The sequence below is a fragment of the Zootoca vivipara genome, chromosome 2 (assembly GCF_963506605.1).
Source record: "Zootoca vivipara chromosome 2, rZooViv1.1, whole genome shotgun sequence".
Lineage (NCBI taxonomy): Eukaryota > Metazoa > Chordata > Lepidosauria > Squamata > Lacertidae > Zootoca > Zootoca vivipara.
In genome coordinates this window covers 106,525,344-106,538,143 of record NC_083277.1, presented here as the reverse complement: position 1 = coordinate 106,538,143, position 12,800 = coordinate 106,525,344, and the positions used below count along the sequence as shown (strand labels likewise).

At 45.4% G+C, this 12,800-nt stretch overlaps 1 protein-coding gene across 4 annotated transcripts in view; it reads left to right on the top strand.

Annotated features, from left to right (window-relative positions):
* The window catches only part of RAB11FIP4 (RAB11 family interacting protein 4), a 194,588-nt gene extending 186,208 nt beyond the window's left edge, over positions 1 to 8,380 (top strand). For all 4 annotated transcript variants that reach the window (XM_035103841.2, XM_035103842.2, XM_060272000.1 and 1 more), the window contains 6 exons: positions 556 to 696; positions 2,192 to 2,273; positions 3,511 to 3,648; positions 4,390 to 4,548; positions 4,733 to 4,876; positions 8,137 to 8,380. In XM_035103841.2, the coding sequence (XP_034959732.2) occupies positions 556 to 696; positions 2,192 to 2,273; positions 3,511 to 3,648; positions 4,390 to 4,548; positions 4,733 to 4,876; positions 8,137 to 8,253 (781 nt within the window). In that variant the 3' untranslated portion in view covers positions 8,254 to 8,380. The remainder of the gene's footprint in view (positions 1 to 555; positions 697 to 2,191; positions 2,274 to 3,510; positions 3,649 to 4,389; positions 4,549 to 4,732; positions 4,877 to 8,136) is intronic.
* The last annotated feature ends 4,420 nt before the right edge of the window (positions 8,381 to 12,800 follow it).

Here is a 12,800-nt window from a genome sequence, read left to right as displayed (position 1 = left end):
TTTTTTTTAATGATTTTCCAAATTTTATCCCAATTATACAAATTATTTCCAAATTAATAAAATTTTGTTTAAGTGACTTTCCACACACCGTTCTCAGTGTGTCCTTAACATCTGGTAACACTGCGTTTACAAATTCTGATTTACTTCTAGTTACAGGTAGGTAGCCGTGTTGGCCTGACGCAGTCAAAACAAAATTTTTAAAAAAGTCCTTCCAGTAGCACCTTAGAGACCAACTAAGTTTGTCATAGGTATGAGCTTTCGTGTGCATGCACACTATCTGAAGAAGCGTGCATGCACACGGAAGCTCATACCTATGACAAACTTAGTTGGTCTCTAAGGTGCTACAGGAAGGATTTTTTAAATTTTGTTTTGATTTACTTCTAGTTACATTCCGTTTTGCAAAATTATCCCTTAGTCAGCAGCTGTACTCTTAACTTATTTATTTGTTTTTATCCTGTATTTTATCCTGTGAACCGCCCTGAGATCTTACGACAAAGGGCGGAATAGAAATCAAATAAGTAAATGGGTGACCTCCCCCCCTTTTTTCTGCTTAAGAGTTCACGAACTCGAAGAAATCTTGAAAGACCAAGAGACGTCAGCTGAGCAGACTCTGGAAGAAGAGATAAAGAGGCACAGAGAAGCATACAGCAAGTACGAGAAAGAGAAGAGCACGGAAATCGAACTGCTGAACACAAGGTAATATTCATTGTCGCCCTGCTGGTTTTCCTCAGCCATGCTTGCCTCCAAGTTGCAACAGGCAACAGGCATGAATGCCTAGGGAACAAATAGTGCACATGTCAACATAAGCCCCAAGTCTTCTGAAACGTGGACTGTCAAGGGTTCTTTAAATGCAGCGATGCGGGTGGCGCTGTGGTCTAAACCACTGAGCCTCTTGGGCTTGCTAAGCAGAAGGTTGGCGGTTCGAATCCCTGTGACGGGATGAGCTCCCGTTGCCCTGTCCCAGCTCCTGCCAACCTAGCAGTCCGAAAGCACACCAGTGCAAGTAGATAAATAGGTATGGCTCTGGCAGGAAGGTAAACGACGTTTCCGTGCGCTCTGGTTTCCATCACAGTGTTCTGTTGCGCCAGAAGCGGTTTAGTCATGCTGGCCACATGACCTGGAAAGCTGTCTGCGGACAAACGCTGGCTCCCTCGGCCTGAAAGCGAGATGAGCGCCACAACCCCATAGTCGCCTTTGACTGGACTTAACCGTCCGGGGGTCCTTTACCTTTACCTTTTACATGCAGGGAGAAATTCTGTATCTAGGCATTTAAAACCCCACGCCAAGGAAAACTGTATTTGCAACCTCATGAAACTTTCCAGAAGCTGCTGTTAATGCAAGATGCGTCTCTCTGGCTGCTGTCTGGAATTATGCACCATCGACCTATACATTTCAAGACATATTTCTCAGCGATAAGGGCTAGAAACTTGCACGCTTTTTCAAAAACAAAACCTGAGAATCTCAGGAAGCTGAATTCTCAGTACCACATTTGGCTCTTCCTCTGTGCTCCTGCAACATTGCTGCATCCACGCAGCCCAAATTAGGCATCTGCTGCAAACTGTTTTATTTCCCATGGCTTTTAAATGAACATTGGCATTGCTCTTTTATTCCTGTTTTTATGCTCTTTACCGGTGTATTCTGGCTTGGATTTGTTTTTGGTAATACTGTACACTCTGTTTTTAGTTTAGTTTTTAGTTTAAGTCTGTTTGTTTAGGCATGGTTCATTGGAATGGAAAAGCAGGATTTAAATGAGTTCTTAATGAATGCAATAGACAAATGGCGACTCTGTTTCTTGTTATTAGTTTAGAAGGAAACAAACGTCTGGTAGACCAATTTTTGATGAAGTGACTCCTGAGCAAAGTGTCCTGCTTTAACTTGATATAGTGTACCAAACTTACCATAGCTGAGAATGTTATGGGTATCAAGTCACATTTGGGGCGGGGGGGGGGGGCAAGCAGGCAAGAGAATCTTAGAACAATTTCTTGGGCCAAGGAAAATTCTGATTAGGAAAACTGATACGATTTAGAGAAAACAGCCCTGACGCTGAGCATTGTGCTCTGAAAATCGGACTCCTCAGTAGCTGATGTGTGGTTGTACGTTGCCAGTTGGCAAAAGAAGATACTTCCTTTGTGCCTGTACAGCTGGACAATGTTTTTGTGTGCAGTCATTCATTTTTCTTCTTCAATTTCAGGGTTCAGCAGCTCGAAGAGGAAAACTTTGAACTCAAAACCACCGTTTTGCGGCTGAAATCGCAAAGCGAGAAACTGGATGAGGTAATGGAGCTCCTGAATTTTTTTTTTGACACCTTAACTTTCAATCGCAGCAGGTCTGTCACCTCTTAAGTCCTGACGGGTCTGTAGCACAAGTCTTGCCTTTATGTCATTTTATTCCTAAAGGTATTTCTAAACTGGCAGCCCCTAAAATAATATCATGACGGCATACACACCTGCCATTGGATAAAGCTCCTATTAGCTTCAGTTCAGTGGATCAAGAAGCCTTCTTATTAAGCATTTGGGAATTGGGAAACCTTTGCATCTACTGCAAATCACAAAGTGATGCATCCCAATCTACCATAGGCAAACCTCTAGGACAAATAAAGGGGGGGGGCAACTGAGAGCTGATAAATGCCTTTGAAAGAATTGCATGGCCAAGCCCTATGTCAACAGTGCCTCTTATTTTGTTTGTTTGTTTGTTTGAATTTTTATGCCACCCTATACCTGGAGGTCTCAGGGCGGCTCACAGAAAAGATCACCATATATAAATTAAAAATAAAAACAATAACCCAATAACACCCACCCACCCCCCAAAAGAGCCACATTTTAAAAGGATGTCAATCAGATGAACCAAAGGCCTGGTTAAAAAGGAACGTTTTTGCCTGGGGCCTGAAGGTGTACAATGAAGGCGCCATGCGAACTTCCCTGGGGAGCGCATTCCAGAGATGGGGAGCCACTGCAAAGAAGGCCCCGTTCTCATGTTGCCACCCTCCACACCTCTCAAGGAGGAGACACACGAAGGAGGGCCTCAGAAGATGATCTCAGGGTCCAGGTAGGTTCATAAGCAGGCACCTGCAGACTCGGCCCTCCAGATGTTTTGGGACTACAACTCCCATCATCCCTAGCTAACAAGACCCCAGTGGTCAGGGATGATGGGAATTGTAGTCTCAAAACATCTGGAGGGCTGAGTTTGCCTGTGCCTGTTCATATGGAATGAGGTGGTCTCTTCAGTTGTAGGAAATTGCATGTTTTGAATGCTCACCCGTGTTAAAAAAACCAACACTTTGCCTTAGGAAAACCAACATTCTAGCATTTTCCGCAACAGTTTTCTGTGCACAAGGTGAGCTTTTTGTTTGATTTGGTGTTTGTTTGTTTACACTGGGGGCATTCAAACAGTTGAGTCTCCTCCCCTCTGAAATGACACCATTCCAGGAGGCCAAAGACTAACATATTTCTCCTGAACATGCAGAGTGACTCTTGGGTTTTAGGCAACTTGTAATTTTTTCATTTTCCTCAGGAGAGGCAGCGAATGTCAGACCGATTGGAAGACACCAGTCTGCGGCTCAAGGATGAGATGGATTTGTATAAAAGGATGATGGACAAACTGAGACAGAACAGGCTGCAATTTAACAAGGAGAGGGAGGCTACTCAAGAGGTAGGTAACCATTTTTAATGGTACAGGGCTAATATTGCCCATGTGCAGGGGTAATAGAGTGAAGAGTGGAACTTTTTAAATATAAATTGGTTGGTTGGCATCCAATTTCTGTCTCGGGAGACTTTGGAAGCGTGTGCCTTTGGGGATGGAGTCAAACTGTTGGAAGGTTACAGCGTCTGCTGAGAGAGATACAGGACAGACATGTTTTGTTGCAGCTGGGGAGAGGAAGGTGTCCAGTTGTGCTACTGCTGAGAAGCATTGCTCCTCTCTACACTCCCCCCCCAGAGGTCCTTTCAAAAGGACACAGCAGAATTGCTTTGGAAAAGAAGTTACCAGTTGTTGGTTAGCAGCAGTTTTCAAACTGTCGTGGTTCTTCAAGACCTCGTGAGGGATTTTACAGTTCATGGATTGGAGCTAATTACGCCACTTGGGCTTCAGAAGGACGGACTCAAAGGTTTGAGGTCTGGGTCCATTTGGAAGTGGCTCAGTTAGGCATCTTTTTGGCCTCGCAGTCCACAGTGAGCCCTAGAACATCCCCGTTATTTTATTTGATTGCGATAGTCATTTGCAAGAGAGGCAAAGCTTGACTACCTAGTTATGGGTGAGCCGCCGCCTCGTTGCTGCTTAGTCCTGTCAGGTACATTTTTAAGTTGTCAGTTGGCTGTGTACCGCCAGATTCCGTTCTGTATGTTGGCTTAACAAATTGTACACTCTGCGTCCTGTTTCTTCTTCCCCACACAGCTTATTGAGGATTTGCGGAAGGAGCTGGAACATTTGCAGCTGTACAAGCTAGAATGTGAGCGGCCTGGTCGAGGGAGAAGCTCTTCCTCCAGCTTGAGCGAATTCAATGCGAAGACGAGAGAGGTGGAAATGGAACATGAAATTAAAAGGCTAAAGCAGGTGAGGTGCCCTTGGGGCTGGAGTGAGGGAGAATTCGGAGGCGCCTTCATACCTCTTTCAGGAGGAGCAACCTCTTTATTGTTGCAATGCGGAAATATCCACAATGGCATTCTGACTGCTGCTTTTCTTATTCAGCCTGATGCGAAATTTACTTCCCTTTCTCCCCTCCTTCCTCTCTTGATAGGAGAATCAGAAGCTTCGTGACCAGAACGATGACCTCAATGGGCAAATTCTTAGTCTTAGTCTTTACGAAGCCAAAAACCTTTTTGCGACACAAACAAAAGCCCAGTCGTTGGCCGCTGAAATTGATTCTGCCTCCAGAGATGAGGTAAAGTGTGAAAAAGAAATAGTTTGTAGCTGATTAAATGAGTGCGCTGGCAGAGCATGTGTGTGCGCATCTACACACACACACACCTGTCTGTTTAATAATAACAACAATAATAATCATAATAATAATAATAATTTATTTATATCCTGCCCATCTGGCTGTGTTTCCCCAGCCACTCTGGGCGGCTCCCAACAGAATCATAAAAACACGATAAAACATCAAACATTCAAAACTTCCCTAAACAGGGCTGCCTTCAGATGTCTTCTAAAAGCCTGATAGTTGTTTATTTCCTTGACATCTGAAGGGAGGGCGTTCCACAGGGCAGGCGCCACTTCTGAGAAAGCCCTCTGCCTGCTTCCCTGTAACCTCACTTCTCACAGGGAGGGAACCACCAGAAGGCCCTCGGAGCGATATTAGTGTAAGATTGCAAAATCTTGAGCAGACAAGATTCCGATAGAATTTCGAAACCCGTTTTCTAAGCACTGCCCAGATTTCTGTGGGTGGCTTGCTTTGTTGAAACATTGGTTGGTGTAATTAAAAAACAAAACAAACAGGGCCTCCTTATCATGAAAGGTGGGCAGAATTATTCCAAAGCTGTTCACCTAAATTAATAAGGGAGGCGGTTCCTGCCCCCTGACCTTACAAATGCACACAAGGGCTGGGAATTGGTGGGAAAAGGTAGAGGAGAGAGATCAGTCTTAAAGGCCACAAGAAAGCGGTGAGCAGAAGTGGGCATTTATACCCAGCATCCAGGCAGATCTTCTTCTGCTTGGCTTGATTAGCATTTGATCACTCTTCTTCCTTTGGCCGATGGATTGGGCCAGAGTTTCCTTTCCCCTCATTTATGCAGTCAACTGGCTGTTGGAGTGTTCTTTCTGTTGGGGGACAGGGGGGGAGCCTTGCAGCTGCCCCTTCTCTAGCCAACAGATGGGGCAGCCTGCTTAGTCTCCCCTTTGTAATTGTATTATTCCCGGATGGCTGGGGGAGCAGCCTCCTTGTGGCCCCGAGTGCGGAGTGTGCTGCCTTCAGCTCTGTAGTCACTGGGCGATGTAGAATCGTTGAGTTGGGTCATCTAGTCCAAACCCCTGCAAAGCAGGAATTCTGCCTGCAGCAGCCACCCCTGGGTGGAATCGAACCACCAACCTTCTGGTTAACAGCCAGACACACTGACCCATGTGAATGCAGAGTTAGCAGCAACTGACACCAGCACCACACAGCCTTTTGCTAGACTCTTTATGGTCCATTGGTACGGATTAAATATTATAAAGCAAGAATGCACAATCAATGAGTTTTTGATAGGTCAGAGCAAACTATAATTAGTAACAGTAATGGTATTAATACCTGCCCCAGCAGCCCTTGCAAGAATTCCTGGCAACCAGCAGGCACCAATTGGTCTGCTAGGAAATCACCATGATGAACCATGATCTGTCTTCTCCTTTGCTATATAGCATCTGTATTAATATTTCTGTACCATGAAGAACCTTTGCTAAACTTTGACTTCTAAGAGAAACTGAAATATCTGTAGAGATAAATCCAAAGCTTTTTAAATTATGTATATATATATTTAAACTTTTTACAGCTGTATTTTATTCAAGTGAGAATATGATTTGACATTTAGGGAGTTATGGTAAAGGAGCTTTTGCAAGGGGACAGGGATCAAAAGCTGAAGATTCGAGAGATTTCTAAGGCTTATGAACTCCCAGAGTCTCTAAAGGTAAAATGCAATAGATGATACAGACATGCTGTAGCAAACAAATAGTGTACTTGAAAAAAGAAAAAAGAAAATCAAGATGGAATTTTCTTGCCTGTTTCTTCCAAACGTTATTTATGTGGCAGGACACAGGTGGCGCTGGGGTCTAAACCACTGAGCCTCTTGGGCTTGCCGATCAGAAGGTCGGCGGTTCGAATCCCCGCAACGGGGTGAGATCCCATTGCTCTGTCCCAGCTCCTGCCAACCTAGCAGTTCGAAAGCACACCAGTGCAGATAGATAAATAGGTGGCAGGAAGGTAAACGGTGCTTCCGTGTACTCTGGTTTCCGTCACAGTGTCCCGTTGCACCAGAAGCGGTTTAGTCATGCTGGCCACATGACCCGGAAAGCTGTCTGTAGACAAACGGTGGCTCCCTCGGCCTGAAAGTGAGATGAGCACCACAACCCCATAGTCATCTGGACTTAATATGGTTGTCAGGGCCGGCTCTAGGTAGAGCCCCGTTGCTGCGCCCTGCGAGGGTGGGGGCGCCAGAGCGATCTCCGCCCCTCAGCGCCAGGGCGCCCGACCTGCTCAAGACAGCCCTGATGGTTGTTCTGGTCTGTCTGCTGCCAGGGTTAAAGTATCCAAACAGGTAGTTAAATTCGTGTCCTTCATACTATACACATGGTTAAACCAGGAATCAACTTCTCAAAGATGTAGTGTTCTCTTAGGATGGCAATGGCGCCCATCTGAGAGGTGCCGGAACTGAGTTCCGGAGAGTTCCAGCTGGATAAAAGCCCTGACACTTTCCCTCATCCTCCCACCCATCAAAAAACAACAAAAAGGTTTCAGGTTGAGGAGGGAGAGAGCGCAGCTCCTCATTTCGAAGGGGAAGCAGTTCGCCCTTTAGGGCTTGGACGCTTTTGGAAAGAGGACAGATCTGGCTTTTGACTAGCCTGTATTAAGTTTACGTTCATGCCCACCCCCACCCCCACCCCCTGAAACTTGTGTGCCTTTCTGCTACTTTGTGGTCTCCCTTTCTCTGCAAATGCACAGCAAGAAAGAGAGGAACCTGTGGCAGAGCTAGCTAAAGGTTGGTTCAGTTCGGTTCTCCTTGGTGGGCAACAGGACCATCATAAGCGCCCCTGGTGCCGTGGAGCAACGGATCCCTCCGGCGCCTCCCCCGCCCTGTTTCCCAGCGCGGTGGGTGGGCGCAGCTCGCGGCGCCCTCCTGGCGGGCCGGCGCCGTGGTACCCTGCGCCACCGGGGGTCTACCTAGAGCCGGCCCTGGTGGGCAAAATACAAGGGGGAAATAAGAGTTGGGTTTGGAAATATGAGCCATAACTGCCTTTTTAACCACCTGACCTGTTTGATTCACTGATAGGTGGGGGTGGGGGTGTAGGGGAGAGACCAGGAAATCTCCACACCATCCCCTCCCCTGCCTGGTCCATTAAAATAATCTCCATTAAAATAAGCTGGAGGCCCAAGTGTGCCTGATCGCTCAGTAGCTCAGAGTCTTTATGTCATGTCGCAATGGAGGTTTTTTTTTACGTAGTCCTTCCTCGTTTCAGCTCATGGAAGCCCTCAAAGAACAGGAAGAGATCAACTACAGACTGCGCCAATACATGGACAAGATAATCCTCGCCATCTTAGACCACAACCCATCCATCCTGGAAATAAAAAACTGAAGACTTGGAGCAAGGGAAGAAGAAGCAAGTAGAGCTTGGCATCTGATGAGATGCTGTTGGATCCAAATATCACTCTGCTACTGTAAATGAACCTATATACATACATATATATAAATATATATATACACACACACCATATATATATATATATATATATATATATATATATATATATATATATATATATATACACACACACTTGTGTGGATGCACAGGACGTGTTTATATGAGGTTTGGTACACCTTGTCTGTGAATCATAATTTGGCTCGGTCCGGTTTTTTCCATGCACTTTCACTACTACGTGGGGCCGTGGGCGGGGGGGTTGTGTGTGAGAAGAGACTGTTATGGGATTGTAACGAAATAACCACGTACGTAATTGGATTTGCACTGTTTTTAGATACTGGACACACACACACACACAAATGACACTACCTCTAGATGCAAGGAGAAAAAGACAATGTGAGCATATCTAGTGCCAATCCTCCCTAAACAATGCTGAGTTCCATGTCTTATCAGTTTTCGCCCCTTCCTCTTGCCAGAAATGTGTAGCAGGTCCGGGATGGATTCACAAAGCACTGATTGTTTCTCCTTTTTGCCAGTGTTGCGCTACTTAAGCTACAGGAAGGTCAGTGCTGTCAAAAAGAATGTATGTATGATACAGAAGGGGGAAGAGTATAGAATTTTTATTTTTTAAACACACACACACTCTAGAAAAAACACTTTAAAAATGTTCAATGTACATGGTTACGAATCCTCTTGGGCAGCTGATAGTATTACGCAGAACCATGTGTCCAAGCATGTAATAGGGCTGGGGTTTTGCCAATGTTGTTCTGAGCTTCACACCCGTAAAGCTGTTTTTTTTTTTTTTTTTTGCATCAAAATTATCACTGGGCTGCATCAAGGGCTGCTAATGGATTTTAGACTGTTTGCTGCACCAGGGAACAAATGCAAGCTGAAACTCACTGTGCTTTCATCGCTTTAGCAGCCGCTGCATTAACATATGGGCTTGGCCACCTACTTAAGGCTAGTAAGTTTTCCGAGGGCGGGGTGAGGCTGCGTGCTTTGCAAATAGAAATCAACAAGCAGGAGATTTTGTTGCTGTCGCTGCTTTAGATCTGGGCAAACCTTTCCCTGCTGATTTGTGCCTATTTACAAAGCCATTCAAGGCGCAAATTAATTGAAGGAATGGGGGCATACCTACAGATGCTTCATTTAACAGGCACCCAAAGCCTTGCAGAAAAGACCAGTGGCTGCAATGAACCATGTGCTTCATTGAAGAACAAAGTTGTTGTTGTTTTTTTAATTCTCTGAAACTTCGGGAACATTATTTGTTTATGCACAACATTTATCCAGCTTGATGGCTCTTGAGCTCAGCTTTTTGTGAGTCACCAGACATGCACACAGTTGTGCTATTGATTCTGGGTGTGATCACTCTGGAAAAAACAGGATTGATCACCTACACCTCCATTGCGTGCCACCTAAAAGCATTCTCAGGCTCACTCTGGCTTCTCCTTTTCTTTTTTCACTATTTAATCTGGGGTAGGGAAACTGGCGCCCTCCAGTTGTCATTGGATTCCATCTCCCATCAGCCATAGTCAGCATGGCCAATGGGGACGATGTGGGGTAGAGTGCAGAAACATCTGGAGGTTCTCCATCCCTAATTTAAAACCACGGCTTTGCAGCGTGGTCATCCATTTCCCCCCATTCCATATCCAAAGTAAACCTGTACAAATTTGACCTTCGGGCTGTGGGGAAAATTGGTAACGAAATGACACCATGTTCCCAGACCATGGTGGCTATCAGTTTTGGCTTGTCCAACTCAAAGATGCCTTGTGACAGCTGCTGCACAGATGACACATTAGCTGCACGGAAGCGGCATGTCTATTGTTGAATTTGGCAATCAGGCACACGCATGGATTAGAGGGGTGGGGCGGGGTGGGGTGGGAACTCAGTCACATGGGTTTCCTGTTATTTCCTACTCCATAGTGGTTTGCGTGCAGAAAATACATAGTGTGTAAAAACATCTGCAAGACTTAGGCGATGCTTTTATCTGTTAGCACCTGTTGCGTATTCATTCCCTAACTGATCACAGCCTACAGTTCCAAGTTTAAAAAAAAAACAGACTTGGTGGCAGCGTTTTGGTTTTGTTTTGTTTTGTTTTTAAAAAAGGAAGTTGGGTGTGTAGATTTCTAGGGGCTGTAGCTACCCAAAATAAACTGGAAGACTCTTGGGTATTAATCGTTTTGAAAACAACTGATCTATATCCGGCAAAAGTGTTTTGCAATAAAACACTCTCAACCCCTCCGCCCCTCACTTTGATTTCTAGATATAAAATGGTTCTGTGGAAATCATTATCAAAATTCTTCTGTGGTTTCACATTTCATGTTCAAACAAGCATTAGCTTTCCGGGCAACCATATTTTTGGGCAACCAACGGTATATCTTCCTTTCTTTTGGGAAAGATAAGGGAATGCAATTCATAAACAGAATAGGGGGTGAGCTATCTGAGAGTTAGCAGTCTGCATGCGTTCAACATGCCCATGGTGTTTATTTTGCTCATGTGAAATCTTACATCTCTCCCCATGCCTTGTGAAGCAGCCTTCTTTCTATATTTAATGTCCTCCCAGATGTTTTGAACTACACCTCTCATCATCCCTGACTGCTGGCTATGCTGGCTGAAGATGATGGGAACTGGAGGCAAACAACATTTTGGAGGGCACCGGGTTGGGGAAGGCAGCCGAAGAGAAATGCTTGGAAATGTGTTGACTGCGTCTGTAGAAGATTCATGATCCAAATAATGCATTGGGGTAATTGACACACCTCAAAGAGTAGGGTGGTATTTTGGTGCCTTGGAAAACTCCCTCGCCTCATTCCATTGCCACCAATGATCTTCCCTATAGGTTCATTGCATCTGAGACCTAACTTTGGGTGTGCCCTAGAATAATCTCTTTTTTTCTGAAGGTTTTTTATTACGCCTACACCCCAGAGCTATTTGGTATCAAATCTCCTTGATATCAAGCAAATCTTGCCAAACATCCGTGGCAAATTCAGCCAGAGTAGTGATGCAAAATAATGTAGAAAACAAACCATGTTGTCTCCTTTGAAAATATGCCTCTATATTATTATTTGTCTGGATATATCTAGGACAAAACAGGATGCCCTTCGCAAAAGGGCAGAAAGGAGATTCCGTGGTTTCCTCTGAAATGGGCTAACCCAGTGTTTCTCAACCAGTGTGCCTCCAGATGTTTTGGGACTACAACTCCCATCATTCCTGACCACTGGTCTTGCTAGCTAGGGATGATGGGAGTTGTAGTCCCAAAACATCTGGAGGCACACTGGTTGAGAAACACTGGGCTAACCAATTAAAATTATTCTACATGAAGCATTCATGTATGCTTCTGTAGCTCCCTCACAGGGAATATGATACTCCTGCCAATGGGTTGCCTACAGATTTTTCCCACTTGATGTTGTGATCATATACACCAATAGCAAGCTACCTGACTCCCCATCCTTATGAAGCCAAAACAGCACCATCTAAACACAAGAGGCAGGAGCAGGCTTGAGGGAACCCCAAAGTTTATAGACATAAGTGAGGACTGAGCATGCGCAGAGGGCACTGAATGTTGATTTATGGTCAAGGATGAAAATGGGGAGTTTCCTGGGGAAAGGCATGGCTGACTGGAACCCTGAACAGGAGTACTCCACACAGATTAAGCTTCCTATTGCATGTCCAACATGTAAGGGATCCGTTGTAGTTGACGGATGGGGAGGTGGGTGAGAGACCAAGAAGAGTATTAGCAGAATCAAACCAGGAAGCCACCAAAACTATCCATAACACTGGAAGAAGGAACAAGATGGGCTATGGTAATATTGGTGACAACAGAGCAAGAAACTCTTAAAGTCTAGTGGATATTGATGGTGGTTCCCACCGCAGTGAGAGTAATAACAATGGGATAATAATTATGCCAGCTCTTTTTAATTGAATCGCCGGCTGAACTTCTAACATCACCTCTCCATTTGGCACGTGTAACTTTTGAAATGTGCTGACGTTTACTTCTACCATGCCACTGCTGCTTTTTTAGTTGCGGTCATGGCAGAAAGGAAAAAAAGATTGCTGAACTACATCTCCTCTCCACCTCCCACCCCCCGCTTTGTGGTGTGTGTTGTGGGGATTTTCAATATCACCAGGATCGACTGCAACCACTGTTAAAATCCTTTGGAAGGCTCTTTGAAGGAACAAAAGTAATTAGCCACCGTGTGTGTAAGGGGGAGGGATTACAGAGAACACCCCCCCCCCTCATCAGAAGCAGCCCGTCTCCGAGCAGTCAGGAAAGCGAGGAGCCTGAAGGGATGAGTCAGGAGACGGAGGAGGAGTGCCAGGGCTCTGCCAGCACTGGAGAGCCCCTGCTCCACAGGCAGGAAGAGAGAGAGGCGGGAAGGGTGGACAGGAAGAGGGCAGACCATAGACACACACACCCCCGACACCGGTATTGAGAAGGAGGAGAAAAGGGAGGAGATTCACTGTCCCGAGGCTTTTATGTTGGTCAA